This window comes from Garra rufa, chromosome 13, assembly GCF_049309525.1.
Source record: "Garra rufa chromosome 13, GarRuf1.0, whole genome shotgun sequence".
NCBI lineage: Eukaryota > Metazoa > Chordata > Actinopteri > Cypriniformes > Cyprinidae > Garra > Garra rufa.
Window position 1 is genome coordinate 7,032,139 of NC_133373.1, and position 16,999 is coordinate 7,049,137.

At 41.2% G+C, this 16,999-nt stretch overlaps 1 protein-coding gene across 1 annotated transcript in view; it reads left to right on the plus strand.

Annotated features, from left to right (window-relative positions):
- Nucleotides 1–16,999, plus strand: part of kcnh5a (potassium voltage-gated channel, subfamily H (eag-related), member 5a) — a 98,437-nt gene that overhangs the window by 15,677 nt on the left and 65,761 nt on the right. Inside the window, 1 exon segment of the mRNA XM_073816640.1 lies at nucleotides 13,065–13,188. Coding sequence (XP_073672741.1) covers nucleotides 13,065–13,188 — 124 coding nt within the window.

Sequence of the window (16,999 nt, forward strand, 5' to 3'; positions counted from 1 at the left end):
CCAGCATTTATATCAAAATATGGATCCCATGTCTGCAAAACTAACATTTTAAATGAAATATTGATAGCTAATCGAATCGAATCGAATCGAAACCATAAAAATAAGAATCGAATCGAATCGCCGAATTGGTCACAATACCTAGCCCTAATAATTAGTCATGATTTTCGTTGACAAAAGCAACACTACAGGTAATAATAGATTATAATGGAATTTTTACAACCCTGTCCATCAAAATGATGGACAATGTTAAAATCAAACGCAACCTATTTATATCATGTGTTTTACAACCTGCAAAAGAAGATGCTGCTGTTGGGTTTGTGTGAGTGGGCAAGTAAAGAGGGAAGAAAATGAAGTGTATATGTGACCCTGGACCACAAAACCAGTCATAAGGTTAAACATGAAAGCTCAATAAATAAGCTTTCTATTTGGTATATGGTTTGTTAGGATAGGACAATATTTGGCCAACATACATCTATTTGAAAATCTGGAATCTGAGGGTGCAAAAAAAAAATCTAAATACTGAGAAAATCACCTTTAAAGTTCTCCAAATTAAGTTCTTAACAATGCATATTACTAATCAAAAATTTTATTTTGATATATTTATAGTAGGAATTTTACAAAAAATCTTCATGGAACATAATCTTTCCTTAATTTCCTAATGATTTTTGGCATAAAAGAAAAATCAATAATTTTGACCCATACAATGTATTTTTGGCTATTGCTACAAATATACCCCAGCGACTTAAGACTGGTTTTGTGGTCCAGGGTCACATATATGTAAAGGTGGCCATGTGAGTGCTACTATGAGATGTTTTTCCAGTAAACATGCTGCTGTGGAATTGTGGAGAGCAGCCTAGCAGCTGTCTGTTGGCCTCCCACGTGGGGTTGGCACGCACATCACTAAGTCTTTCATCGCTGTCAATATACCTCTTATTCTCCATTTACACAATAAGCTTTCGGCAGCATCCCATAATACACATAAAGCGCTGACGGACTGCCTTAGACTTCACGTGGATCTGGAAGTGTAATCAATGTGTATGTTACATGCAGCCACTTGGGCTATTTAAAGTCTGCATCAGCTGACATGAGCTGCTCTTAAAAAACAAGACTGATTTAAGAGAGACACAGGTTAGCCTAAGTGTTTATTTGCCTCAAGTGAGATTATAAAGATTAAAGTCTTTCTAGTTTTAGTATTCCATTGATTTTACATGCCGCCAGACAAAACAGCTGTGTCCTCTTATGGCCTGTGAAATGGATGCTCTTTTTGCCTTGAGATGAATCTGTGTGTGTATTGTATTACTTTATAAAACAGGCTTTGAATTCTAAAAGGCGTAGTTCACAAAAGAGACTTTTTGTCCATGTAAGTTTTATTTTTTTATTATTTTATTAATTTTATTTATTTTTTTCTGCTACATCATTGCATCCAGTTTTCTTATTATTACTAAATAAAAATAAAAACATTACTGTGAATCAGTTTAAATACATTTGTATGACCTCAGACTATAATTACCTTTTCTAAGTTAGCTAAGTCTAAGTATTAGTTTTTTGATATATGGTGTATTATATTACCTGTCTACATGAAACATTCCACTAGATAACTGTATTAACTGTGCTGAGAAACATAATTGAACAATTATGAGATTTTACCAACTTTGGCAGCCATATAATATAAAATTAAAAAACAAACAAACAAACAAACAAATAGATGAAAAACTGGTCCCTTAGAGGAGATAGGGATGAGGATAGGACGGAAATTGTTATATTTGTTAAAAGATTTTTTTTAATGCTTTTGCAAAACAGTGTTATTTTAGTATCACTGAGATACTATTACTGTTTTTTTAACTTTATATATTTATTTTGATTTTACATTTTATAATTAATTTTTGTTAACATTGTAATAATTTGTGTGTTTTTGTCATTTGTTTTTAAAATATGTCTTTATCATTTTTTAATTAATTTTTATTTATTTCAGTTAAAGTTTTAGTTGTTTTTGTACATGACGTTTAAACTAAATGTAAAGAGAAATGTTTCCTTGTCAACTAGTTAAAATAAATTGTTTATTTATGTATTTTTTTGTGTATTTTGCTGTAATTTAGTTATTTATTTTATTTTTAAACGTTTTTTGTAAAAATATAGCTTTAGTTTTTGTTAATATAATAATCCTGTTACGATCAAATATATTTTCTTGTCAAAACGCAATGATTTTTATTTTATTATTTTATTTTAAAACATTTTTTTTTTAAATATAGTTTTACTTTTTGTTAATTGTTACGATCAAACACAAATTTTCTTGTCGAAACACAAAGCTTTTTTATTTTAAAACAATTTTTTATGAAAATTTAGTTTTCCTTTTGTTAATTTAATAATCCTGTTACAATCAAACACAAATTTTCTTGTGGGAATGCAAAGCTTTTTATTTAATTTTTTTTAATTTATTTTGAAAACCATTTTTTTGTAAAAATATAGTTTTACTTTTTGTTAACTACAATGATCAAACTAAATTTTCTTATGGCAACGCAAAGCTTTTTTATTTAATTTTTTACAAAAAAATTTTATTACCATTTGTTTTGTAAAAATATAGTTTTACTTTTTGTTAACTCTTATGATCAAACACAAATTTTCTTGTAGGAAAGCAAAGCTTTTTTTATTTTATTATTTTATTTTGAAAACCATTTATTTTGTAAAAAATATAGTTTTTGATTTTGTTAACTACAATGATCAAACTAAATTTTCTTATGGGAACGCAAAGCTTTTTTATTTAATTTTTTACAAAATTTTTGGTAAAAATATAGTTATATTTATAAAATATAGAATATATTTATAAATATAGTTATAGTTATAAAACCTTTTTATTTTATTATTTTATTTTGAAACTATTTTTTGTACAAAAATATAGTTGTACTTTTTGTTAACTGTTATGATCAAAAACAAATTTTCTTGTGGGAATGCAACGCTTTTTAATTTATTTATTTATTTATTTTTTTGTAAAAATATAGTTTTCATTTTTTGTTAACTATAACAATCAAACACAAGATTTTTATCTTATTATTTTATTTTATTTTTTTGTAAAAATATAGTTTTAGTTTTTGTTAACTATAAGTTTTCTTGTGGGAACACAAAACTTTTTATCTTATTTTATTTTATTTTATTTTTTGTAAAAATATAGTTTTAGTTTTTGTTAATATAATAACCCGGTTACAATCAAATACAGATTTTCTTGTGGGAACGCAAAGCTTTTTATTTTATTACTTTATTTTAAAACAATTTTTGTTTCTAAAAATATAGTTTTAATTTTAGTTAACTGTTACAATCAAACACAAATTTTCTTGTGGGAATGCAAAGCTTTTTATGTTATTATTTTATATATAAATATATTTTTTTTGTAAAAATATAGTTTTAGTTTTTGTTAATATAATAACCCTGTTACGATAAAACACAGATTTTTGTGTGGGAATGCAAAACTTTTTATTTTATTATTTTATTTTGAAAACAGTTTGTTTCTATATAGTTTTAGTTTTTGTTAACTATAATGATCAAACACAAATTTTCTTGTAGGAACGCAAAGCTTTTTTATTTTATATTGAAACAGTTTTTTTTTATTAAATACATAGTTTTCGTTTTTATTAAATACAATAACCCTGTTAAAATCAAACACAAATTTTCATGTGGCAACGCAAAACTTTTTATTTTATTATTTTATTTTGAAACTATTTTTTGTACAAAAATATAGTTGTACTTTTTGTTAACTGTTATGATCAAAAACACATTTCCTTGTCGGAATGCAACTTTTTTTTATTTTATTATTATTATTATTATTTTTTTTATGTAAAAATATAGTTTTTGTTTTTGTTAACTATAATGATCAAACACAAGTTTTCTTGTGGGAACACAAAGATTTTTATCTTATTATTTTATTTATTTATTTTTAAAAAATATAGTTTTAGTTTTTGTTATAATAACCCGATTACGATCAAACACAGATTTTCTTGTGGGAATGCAAAGTTTTTTATGTTATTATTTTTATTTTTTATTTTTTTGGAAAAAAATATAGTTTTAGTTTTTGTTAACTATAACAATCAAAAATAAAAATTATTGTGGGAACGCAAAGCTTTTTTTTTTTGAATTTTTTTTTTATAAAATGTGACCACAATAGCATTAAAATACAATTTATTTTTCCTTCCACCTCTTTTTTTCCCATCATCACGTCCCCTTAGGGGCTCCATTAAAACTAATAAAAGCTAAAGTAAATAAGAAAAATAATAGAATAAAAATGTAATTTACATCTAAACTATAATGACTTTCATTGCAACACCATTCATTCCTCGCATAGACTTTCCTGTAGTGGTTATGCTGTGGATGTGACTGTAACACGGTCCTGCTCCACTCGCCTCAACTCCTTTTCCATATTAGTTATTAATGCTTGACTTCTTGGCAGAGACTTTATTAGTCTGAACGTGCTGTCTTGGCTAAGAATGCGATATATCATGAGTGACAGAGCATTACACGATTATCATATCACCGAGCCTCGATCTGCAAACAGGATCTAGGTCTTTCGCATCCTCAGGGAGCACTTCCTCGCAATTGGCCCCTGATCTGAGGGCAAGGGCCATGGCGTGGAGACCACTGTAATGAGTCTCAACTCTCCTTCCTCAAGGGGACAGCACTTCACTTTATCCTTTCCGCCTCTCCTTTCAGCCGGTCCTGCGGAGGCAAACTGAAAGGAGAGGAGGAGGAGAGATAATGGAGACTATTCAATGAAGGAGAGAAGTGGCCACCTTTTTTAATGGCTGTGTCAAATGCCACGTTCTCTCTCTCTCTTTCTCTTTTCCTCAGGGTGGGACTGTGTGTGTGTGTGTGTGTGTGTGTGTGTGTGTCCAGAGAGAACTGTAGCTCTGCCGCATTATAAAAGCCTTTCTGTGTGTGTGTGAGAGCAAAGATGATTCCGTTTGTGAGTGCCTTTATGTGTGTAAGGATTTGTATTGTCACAGACATTTTGTGCCTTGATTTGTTTCCGGAGCTGTAATGTCCTCCTTGGCTTGCTATTTTTATACCTGCGTCGGGAGGCTGAAGTCAGCTCACTAAACTGCTAATGAAGACTAGAGAGGATGACTTAGTCTTTTTAATGGCTGGAACAATGTTCAGGTCTTTAACCCACCTGCTATGGCTAGACCACTGTGTATCAATTACGTTGATGTCAAGACTGCATTGCAATTCAATTTGTCAAACGGAAGAATGAACTGATTAAGGCAGTTTTCACAAATGGAGTACAAATGAGGGCTTGAAACTCAACTCTTTTTTCTTTTCAACAAATTGCCACTGAAAGGAATGTGTTTAACCTTAGGAAAAAAGGTGTCTGGTCATCTCAGATGATTAGACTAAATGTTATATGTGCTGTTTTATTTTGCATTTATATTGTACTTTTTATCCTGGAATTCTGACTTTTTTGAAATTCTGACTCTGACTTGCATGATATAAATTCGCACTTGCAAGTTATAAAGTGAGAATTTCAAAATTCGGACTTGTTTCTCACAATTGTGAGGTTATATCTCGCAATTCTGACTTTTTCTGACAACTGCAAGTTAAAAAGTCCCATTTTGAGGGGAAAACAGACTGATATGTTCTCAGAATTGCAAGTTTATATCTCACAATCTATGACATATTTTGCAATTGAGTGAGAACATTTATATCATGCAATTCTGAGAAAAAAAGTCAGAATTGTGAGTTTATATCTCACAATTCTGACCTTTTTTCTCACAAATGCGAGTTTGTGTCTTGCAATTCTGACTTTTCTCTCAGAATTGCACGTTTATATCCAGCAGTTTCTCACAATTTCTGAATTTTTCTGACGATTACAAGTTATAAACTTTTCTTTTGAGGGGAAAAAGGACTGATATGTTCTCAGAATTGCGAGTTTATATGTTACAATTCTGACTTAATAACTTACAATTGCATGAGAAAATCGCAATGAGAAGAAAAGTCAGAATTTCGAGTTTGCCTTGCAATTCTGACTTTGCAACTCCCAATTGAAATTTTATATCATGCAATTCTGAGAAAGAAGTCTGAATTGTGAGTTTGTATCTCGCAAATCTGTCCTTTTTTCCTTCAATTCTGACTTTTTCTGAATTTTTCTAACAATTGTAAGATAAAAAGTCAAATTTTGATGGAAAAAAGACTGATATGTTCTCAGGATTGCAAGTTTATATCTCACAATTCTGTGATTCTGACTTAATAACTCGCAGTTGGGTGAGAAAATCACATTCCTGGGAAAAAAGTCAGAATTGTGAGTTTATCTTGCAATTCAGACTTTATTTCTCAGAATAGCAAGTTTATATCTTACAATTCTGATTTAACTTACAGTTGCATGAGAAAATTGCAATGAGAAAAAAAGTCAGAATTGTGATTTTATCTAGACTTTATTTCTTAGAATTACGAATTTATGTCTCACAATTTTGACTTTGCAACTCGCAATTGTGAGTTTATATCACACAATTCTGAGAAAAAAGTCAGAATTGTGAGTTTATGTCTCACAATTCTGAGAAATAAAAGATTGTGACTTTATTTCTCAGAATTGCAGGTTTATATTTCACAATTCTGACTTAATAACTCAAAATTGCGTGAAAAAATTGCAATTTCGAAGAAAAAGTCAGAATTGTGAGTTACCCCTTCAGTCGAATCACTTCGACGTTACATTGGGATCTCGCCTGAGAGACCGATCATCTCTGAGCCTTATATAAAAAAGGCCAATTGCAAATTGGCGAGTGGACGTGCGCGTCGGCCACTCCCCCGCACATGCGGGTATATAAGAAGGCGGCGCGCATCACTCAAACAGACTTTCGCTTTCAGAGCCGGTATGCTCAAGCCTTCTCTCCTCAAGAAAAAGGAAAACTTCACGTTCCTGCTGCTCTCTCTGCTGGTGTGCGCCGATTGAAAGAGACAAACTAAAAGAGTGAATTTCTCGGCGCCGCCAGCGGGGTCCCGCGGGCGGCCGTTTTCACGGCCATAAAAGCCTCCTGCGTTCCAGCGAGCAAGCCCCATTGAATGCACAGTGGTGCCGCGGTTTCCTCCCTGGGCAGACCGGGACTAAAAGAGCAATTTCTCACGGCTGTGTAAAGACGTTCTTTTCAGAATGGCTTTCCGGCCGTGCGCTTCTGGGTGTGGCAGTTTCCTCACCTCACTGGACGGACATGAAAGCTGCTTCACATGTCTGGGCATTGAACATGCTGAGGCAGCTTTCACGGATGGTTCATGCATTCATTGCGAAAGCATGACCATGGGAATGCTGAGGACTCGCCGCTCGCTCGCGGGCAGGCCCCCCTTCGCGCCCCACGGCCTGCGGAATTTTTCCGCCGCTGTGGCGAGGCACGAGGGGGAATTTCGAGTCACGGTGCCGAACGTTCCGCCGGCTCCAAAAGCCCTGCGGTCTTCCGCCCGCCAGCATACCCCCGTCGAGATGCCAAAGCAGTACGCCTCCCCGCCAGCCGGGCTGGGCGTCTCCTTTGGCGCTCCTCAGGAGGAAGAGATGTCTGACGCTGCGTCAGAGGGAGAGTCAGGGGGTGAGGACGCTCTTCCGGCGGCGCGGCGCCCCTCCGCGGTTGCTGCCCCGTCGGAGGCAGACTCCGAGCTCTCGGCTATGCTCCTCCGAGCCGCCAGGGGGATCGGCCTGGAGGTTACTCCATCGGCCTCGGCCGATCCTTCTCGGCTGGGCGACTGGTTCCTGGGGACGGCTCCGGCGGCATCGCCTCGCCCTCCCCCGGTGCCATTCTTCCCGGAGGTGCACGAGGAGCTGGTTAAGACCTGGCGGGCGCCCTTTTCATCTCGCCCGCTGCCCGGCTCCTCTCCCCTCGCCACCCTTGATGGCGGGGCGGCCAGGGGGTATGCGTCGGTTCCCCAGGTCGAGCGCGCTATGGCGGTGCAACTTTGCCCGCGTGGCGCTGCCACCTGGCGGGGCCGGCCGCGTCTCCCGTCCAAGGCGTGTGAGCGCTCGTCCGCCCTTGCGGGCCGCGCTTTTCACGCTGCGGGCCAGGCCGCCTCGGCCCTGCATGCGATGGCAACCCTGCAGGTCTACCAGGCCAAGGGGTTGAAACAGCTGCACGAGGGTGGTCCCGACCAAGGTACGATGCAGGAACTCCGCGCTGCCACCGACTTCGCCCTTCGTGCGACGAAGGTCGCGGCGCGGGCCCTTGGTCAGGTGATGTCCACGGCTGTGGTCCAGGAGCGACACCTGTGGCTCTCTCTGGCCCAGATGGCAGATGCCGACAAAGCACGCTTTCTCGACGCTCCCATCTCCCAGAGGGGCCTATTCGGCGACTCTGTCGAGGACTTTGCCCAACAGTTCTCGGCAGCCCAGAGACAGACGGAGGCGTTTCACATCCTGCCCCGCCGCGATGCTTCCATCCCGCCGCCGGAGGCACCGCCTCCGCCTGCACGTCGCCGAGGGCGCCCCCCTGCGGCCGCAACATCTACGGCTCGCCCCACCGCGGAGGCCCACGACGCCAGGTCGGCGAGAAGGGCCCGCAAGCGCAGAGCCAGCCGCAGGAGAGTGGCGCCGCCCGCGGCACAGGGATCGGCCCGAAACACCCGCAAGAAAACTGCGAAACGTCCCTGACGCGGGCCTCCAGAGGTGATTGAGACTGCTCCTTAGGGGATGCTAACAATCTACGCTCCCCGCTCCCGGTGGAGGGCCGGGAGCCACTGTGTACTTCAATGCTGCCGTCGGCTTTCGTCGACGGTACCCACTTTTTCTCAAAAAGAGCAATTTCTCACCTCTGGCTTCGGCCTCGAGTTTCCTTCTGAGCAGCACTTACACTCCTCGGAACCAGACTCGCGGCCGGCCTTCGCCAGCGCGGGATCCAGGGAAGAAGGTAAGCACTGCTTAGTGCAGTTAGACACTTCTCCAGGACGTTCATCCTTCTGGGTTCTGTCTCCTTCCCTGTCTCCCCCTAGGCTGCCCCACCACGGTCACGTCGGTCAACGTTCCCTTGATACCACTACGATGGTTGATACGGACGGTACGGCCCGGCCCCAGGCGTCCGCCCAGACTCAGAGGTACCCCTTACTTTCTTATTCGGGCAGGCGTGCCTCTGTTCTGCTTGCGGAGGTCGCGTTCCTACTGGCGAAGGACGCGATCCAGCCTGTCCCTCCCCCGGGACGAGGTCGGGACCTTTCAGTCTCGACTTCACGTGTCCAGTTAGTGTGGTGGGTTAATACCCGCCCTGGATGGAGCTCTGTCCCGATCCCTTTCAGGCTGTCGGCACACTCGCTCACGACGAAGCACATACAGCTATGTTTCCGTCTCCAGGGCTGGGTTGCAGCCATCTGCCTGAAGGGCACCCGCTGTCTCGTCTCGATCTTCCCCGGCGCACACCCCTCCGGCGGTCTGCCCCGGGGGTCGAGCGCTCAGCGCTAGGTGCTTCCATTTGGCTAGTCCCTCTCCTTCCTGCCTTCTTTAGGCCATGGGAGCTCCCCTGTCCCCTTTTTCGGCAGACAGGTATTCGCGTCTTCAACCGTCTCTTCGACTGGTGCTTTACCAGCCCACTCGTGAGTTCCGTTGTGCGAACATAGGGACTTGGTGCCTCGGCACCCCCGCCATCTGGTCCTTCAGGCCAACCGAGGGAATTCGTTTCCTCGGTCGGGAGCCTGACTCGGTCCTTAAGACAGCCCGCCTTACTAGCCTAGAGCGCGCAGTCAGTGCTGTAGTTCCTGAGTCAATCAGGCACAACATAGCGGTCCTCTCAACTGAGGCTCCTGGGGCACATGACAGCTCTAGCCGCTAAGAGCCGCTAAGCTTGTTCATGTGAGACCGCTTCAGCATGATCGAGTCCCAGGATGGGCATGGCATCTCGGCCCACTCCGGACTGGCGTTTTCCCGCAGTTTGGCCGACAAGCCAGCCCGTGGCTTACCACGGGTTGGGTTGCCATGTACGACAGAGGCTTACAGCCTCTCCATCTGCTCCCAGGGAGTACGTGGCACATTTTGCTACTTGCCATTCACTTGAAGCAGGTAAACTCAACCGTGCAGCCTATCGGCTCTCATGGCAGTCCACCACCTGCAGGATGGCGACTCCACCCCGTGACGCAGCTAGTTTGGAGCATATCGGTAGGCCAGCCACATCCGCTCGCCCCCGATTGCTCTCACTGCCAGCTGCCTCCTTCAGAGTAGCGCTGGCACTCAGCTGACCTCCGGGGCCCAAGTACGCCCTTCCCCAGTGAGCCTCCTTGCACAGACTCTGTGCAAGTCCAGGGAGGACGAGGAGTAAGTCTGTTGGTTGCGCTACAAGAATGGCCCACCCGGACTCAGGTCTAGTAACCGTTCCCTCGCGGCAGTCCCTCCCTGTAGGGCACGGTATGACACCCAGACCTCTCCGGTCTTCTCAGGCCGTGATACAATTATCACTCAGTCCGAGCTCCCTTGACTAGAGGCAGGCTCGCACTGAGATGAGGTCTATTTGCTGGCTTTCCACAGAGTTACACGGTTGCAGTATGCTTCCCTTCCTGCAGGAGAGTTTGAGCGCAGACTGTCCCCTCACTCTTTAAGTATATGCCGCTGCTTCGCCGCGTATCACATGCAGTAGATGGAGCTAAGTAGGTAAGCATTCACTGGCCGTGAGGTTTCCCAGAGGTGCCCAGAACGCACCCCACACCCTCTTGGGGCCTTCCCGTCGCCTTCAGAGCCGCGGGACGCTCCAATTGAGCCATTGGCCTCAGTCGAGCTAGCATTACTGTCATCAAGACAGCGCTCCTGACCGCCCTGGCTCCCGTTAAGAGGGCAGGAGACCTACAAGTTTTCTCTGTCAAGTAACGCCTCATACCCTCTGGGACCCCCCGTCGCCCTTCAGGGCCGCGGGTTGCTCCTTAGGAGCCTCGGGCCTCAGTCGAGTTAGAATTCCTGTCATTAAGACAGCACTCCTGACTGCCCTGGCTTCCTTTAAGAGGGTAGGTTACCGACAAGCTCAGGTTCCTCAGAGGTGCTTAGCACGCACCTCATACCTCTTGGACCTCCCCGTCGCCTTCAGGGCCGCGGGTCGCTCCATTGGAGCCACTGGCCTCAGTCGAGCTAAAATTCCTGTCATTAAGACAGCGCTCCTGACTGCCCTGGCTCCCTTTAAGAGGGCCTACAAGCTTTTCTGCCAGCAAAGTGTGTCGAGAATTCGGGCCCGGCGTCTTCCACGTTACCGTCGAGACCCCGGCCCGGTGCCCAAGGTCCCCACCACGCCTTTCCGCGATCAGGTGGTGGACCTGCAAGCTCTGCCCTGGAGGAGGCAGACCCAGTCGTGCTATGTTGTGTCGTTAAATATGTGAGACTGAATCACTCGGCACTTCAGCCGCACCAGCAGCTTCATCTGCCTCGGGATTCAGCAGAAAGGGAATGCTCCCCGAACTGAGGTTGGCTAAATGGTGGTAGATGCCTCTCCCTGTTATACCCAGGGACAGCCGTGATCCTTGGTTCATGGCACCTCACCAGCAGATGTATAAACCGGAAGCTGCGGGCTGGGCGACACCCTACCTTCGCTTGGTTCTCCAACCTTGCGTAGAGGCCGTTCTCCCGTGTCCTAACATAAGGACTCACAGGTGAGCGGGAAGACCGGCTGGTGTCGGCTTGCTGCGCCATTCCCACGTGGATCCGTGCGCTATTTCCCAGAATGTTCCCTCCGGCGAACCCTGGGTCCTCCTGCCCCGCAGTCAGGGCTAGGCGCGGAGTAGTCCTGCACTGTGATCCTGCCTGGGTCTCCTTCGCCCCGCAGGTTGTGGCTTAGTTTTTATTTATTCCAGCGGAGGAGACCGCTGTTTCCCTCGTGTATCCCTAAAAACCTTTATGGATATATTGAATTATTCTTATTTCCACATGTAGAATTTCATGTGCTCCGCCCCCCCAACCCATGCTTCAGTACAACTGGCATCCCTGGTGGGCCCCCTTATTGGGCCCCAGGGCGTTGGGAAGGTTACGTTACACTTCGCCTGCCGGCACGTATACTTGTCAGCACGTGAAGTTGTTGCGTAACGCGGCGTCAGGGTCGTGGCCTTTTCCATGGGCTTGTTCCCAATGTAACGTCGAAGTGATTCGACTGAAGGGGTAACGTCTAGGTTACGAAGGTAACCCACGTTCCCCGAAGGAGGGAACGGAGACGTTACATTCCCCTGCCACCCCCTGGCGTCGCGCTGACGCCGGCTTGACGGCTCTTCAGCGAAAACCTGTTTGAGTGATGCGCGCCGCCTTCTTATATACCCGCATGTGCGGGGGAGTGGCCGACGCGCACGTCCACTCGCCAATTTGCAATTGGCCTTTTTTATATAAGGCTCAGAGATGATCGGTCTCTCAGGCGAGATCCCAATGTAACGTCTCCGTTCCCTCCTTCGGGGAACGTGGGTTACCTTCGTAACCTAGACGTTTATCTAGCAATTCTGAATTTGCAATTTGCAATTGCGATTTTATATCACGTAATTTTGAGAAAAAAAGAAATGTGAGTTTACATCTCGCAATTCTGGCTTTAATACTTGCAATTGTGAGTTTATATCTCACAATTTTAAGAAAAAAGGCCAAATTTCCAGAAAAAATTGTGAAGAATTGTAAGATAAATATATATTATTTTATACTGTTTTTTTTTTGTTGTTGTTGTTATTTTTACTTTAAATCAAATGTACCCAACTTTGACTGGAATGCACAATGAAAAACATGATTTTTGAAAATTGATTAAAAAATTGGCTTTGCTTTTTTTTGTTTTTGCTGTTTTTGCAAACAAACTCTTCATATATTCTATATATATGATATAGGGTGGAATAAAATATTTACATATGCACATTTTTTGAAAAACGTCAGTGGAGAAAATACTCACAGCATGTGATTACCACGCTTTCCTACAGCATTTCTGTTTGTTATGAATTATGCTTCTGAGAGCTTAAGGTTTCAAAAAACATTTACATAAATGATTAATTTAAGGTTAAAACCAAAGAAAGTGTTTTTAATTCCCTTAATTCCATACTAATTGGTTAAACTGTTGTTCCAGACAATAAAATGAACAATAAATAAACAAACATTTCTAAATGTGTTCTCTAATTTTTGATTACAGAGACAAGTTTCTTGTTGGGGAATGCACAAATTGTGGAATGGCCGATAGTTTACAGTAATGACGGATTCTGCAAGCTATCTGGTTACCACAGGGCAGAGGTCATGCAGAAGAGCAGCACCTGCAGGTGAGTGACTCTCCCACTTGTCTTTTTTTTTTTTACCCTGTCCTCATTCAAGGATAGGCAGTGATGTGATTCAAATTTATATTCGCAACTTCCCAGGCTACGGCATGCAGGATCCAAAAATGCATTAGTGTGCATCATAACTAAATTATGTGTGTTTTCACAGAATTACATTATTTTGGTTACGAAAACGAAGCCTCGCATACTTTTTCAGAGGGATTATGCTCAGATAGCAGAGGCTGAATCTATTAAACTGATGCAATGCGGAATATGAAGTAGAGAAAGGACAGAAAGGATCAATTACTATTGTTTTTTTTCTTCCTCAAGTGAGAACTGACCGCTATTCCTGCTAGCTTCGCTCATCAGACAAGTGTGGATGTGTCGCTAATGATTTGATGAAGTGTTAGGGACAAAAGTGTCATTTTCTCACTCTGCTTGAGTTAGCAATGCTAAAGCACACTTCTCACATCAGTTCAGCTGTGTTGAGCCATAGTAGAATCTGTGTGTGCTATTTAGCCACTCAGAGAGCGCATTTCTCCTGAGCCATCACTGAACACCTTGTTAGCGCTAAATATGCTCAGTAAGGTGCCAATCATCGGAGTAGAAATAGAAATACCAACTGCAGCGATTTGGCTCTACCTACATGCGGTGATGTGGATCAGCCTACAGACTGTGATATGACTCCAGATTGACTCAGAATTCAAGGGGAATTTTGGAGGTAGAATTGGCACAGGCCTTTGTCAGTTAAAGCAATAAGGGTGAGGATTTGATACTGAAGTACTAAATAGCTTAGGGCCACAAAACTCAAATGCACCATAATTACCTCTGTATTTTTGGTTTTATGGAAGCTGAAGTGATAATAGAATTCAAAACAAATAGATTTTTTCAAAGGAAACTGGGGGATTCAGCACTATGCTAAAGAGGTCTCAAAGTCGCCCGGTCCTGATTGTAGTAATTTGCTGAAATCGCTACATTACGGGACTTACGTGTGGAAGATTGTCCTCCTGTGTCCACTTAAGAATAAAATGGACAATAGATGAGAACAACAGAGAAAAAGAAAGTTTAGTGCTCAAGAATGTAGTTAAAGGGGACATTGGATGCAAATTTCACTTTTACATGGTGTTTGCATATAAATGTGTCTTAGCACAACCACCCTACAATGATAAAAATCCTTTCACTCCTTTTTTTAGTCTCAACTATCAAGCCGTTTTAATTTTCTGAGCAATATGATGTCATATTGTTTAAGCCCCACCCACAACCGCAGTGAAACCGGCATTAGATTCATTTTCTTCTGACAAGAGAGCCACTGAGGATGCATTAGTTTTGTTTTTCATGGTAATATGTCACCAAATACACAAAAAAATGGAAGAGAGGGGCGGGGTAAGCAGAGCTCATTAACATTTAAAGAGCCATGCACCAAAGCGGGTCGCTGTGAACAGAGCTGATTTGATAAGGTAAAAATGGTGTTGTTTTACACAACCATTAAGGAATTTTAACTAAAGTATGTTGCAAACATTTCATGAAGACTATAATGGACTTCTATGGTGCCCCCGAGTTTGAACTTCCAAAATTCAGTTTAAATGCAGCTTTGGAAGTTCAAACTCTGGGGCACCATAGAAGTACATTATATGGAGAGGAATCCTGAAATGTTTTACTCAAAAAACATAATTTCCTTATGACTGAAAAAAGAAAGACATGGACATCTTGGATGACAAGGGGGTGCGTACATTATCTGTACATTTTTGTTCTGAAAGTAAACTACTCCTTTAACTTGTGGAAAATGGGCATCCGATGTCCCCTTTAACGGTTAAGTTAATGAACTAGAGAACTGAGTACTGGACCTTAAAATAAAGTGTGACCAAAAAAATACATAGATAGTTTTCCACATTCACATTTTTATATTTTCAAGAAATTGAGAAATTCAAATCTCAGCTTTGAGAATGTAATGTTTTATCCAATACATTATTATAGCCATTATACACTATATTGGGACACCTTCTTGTAATGAACAGGTTTGACTAATTTAGTAATTTCCATGAGTACAAATCTTAATGTTTAAGCATATAATGATATTCCAGGGGATTGTGTGCTTCTAATTTTACAGCAACAGTTTTGACAGGACCCTCTTCCATTCTAACATGATAATGCCTTTGTGTATAAGGCAAGGTTCAAAAAGAAATGATTGATTCAGTCAGTGTGGAAGAACTTGCAGAAAGCAAAGTTCTAATATCAACTAAACACCTCTGGTGTGACTTAAATGCAGACATTGAACCAGAAACTCATCACCAATCACCAATGACTTGTGAAAATAATCACCAAAATTGTGAAAATAAAGTCAGTACTTTTTTTTTTTACTCTTTTATTCCATGGCCTCCATAGACTGCTACTTAAAAACTAATTTTCACAGCCTCATTTTCATCCAAGAAAAAAAAAAAATCAAAATGCCATCTACCCTGTCTAAGGTCTTACCATTTGTCATATAAAACCCAAATCAGAGATAAGAGGTGAATTTTCTGCTCCTCAGGTCTCATTCACTAAGCTTCCTACCCACCCCGTTGAATTTATACATTTACTATATAACAGCAAATAAAGTTAAGTCCTGTTCAGACCTATAATTTGTCACATTCTAAAAGCTGTTTCACTCTGAAATATGTCACAATACATAAGTTATAACTTCTGTTACATGACTTTAAAGTTTGCTGAGCAGGACACTAATTATAAGATGGTGTGAAATCAAAAATCCAAATGGCAATATGCAATAGCGGTTTGCTTTTTTATATTTAAATTGGCATTGCCTTATTCTAGTTGTAAAGGTTAAAACAAGGTTAAGATACTGAAAAACAGTAGTGTTTAGTTGGACTCGGACTCGACTCGGACTTGAGTCCGACTCGCCCCATTTTGGACTCGGACTCGACTTAGGTGGACTCGACCCAACACTAGAATTTGTACCCATGGAAATTACTACAGTAGTCAACCTGTTCATTATAACGGGGTGTCCCAATACTTTTGGCAATATGGTGTATCTGCAATACATTAATATAACATGAAATTAATATACTGCATAAAATGATCCACCACACATTTTCATCCTGAATCTTACCTCTTCCTTGTGTGAATTCCAAAATATACAGCTTTGTCATTGTGTATTGAACATATTTGTCTTTAAAATTTTTATTTAATTTATATTTTATAAAAGGCTAATTTAAATAATTTTATGAATGTGTTGTTTATCATTATTAAATTGTATAGTATTAAAAGATTTGTTCACTTCTAGAATAAAAACGTCCTGATACATTTACTTACCCCCTGTCATTCAAGATGTTCATGTCTTTCTTTCTTTAGTTGAAAAGAAATTAAGGTTTTTGAAGTAAACATTCCAGGATTTTTCTCCATATAGTGGTCCAAATTGCAGTTTTAGTGCAGCTTTAATGGATTCTACACAATCCCAGCTGAGGAATAAGGGTCTTTTGTAGTGAAACAATCTGTAATTTTCTAAAAAAAAAAAAAAAAAGTATATACTTTTAACTATAAATGTGTGTCTTAGCTCGACTTCATGTTTTACATAGGGCAAAGTACCAGTAGACCCAATGTTTACAGCGTGAACATGCAAAGAAAGTCAAACGCCCTTTACTAAAAAAGGTAAAACAACGATGTCGGACGATTTTGAAGTTGGAGGAGAAAATTAGATAAAGTTCTTACCAACATGATTATGCAATGCATGAAGAAGTGTATGTGCATCACAGAGCTAGTGCAAGAAAATAAATGACCATTTCACTAGAGGAGACCTTTATTCCTCGGCTGGGAACACGTAGAG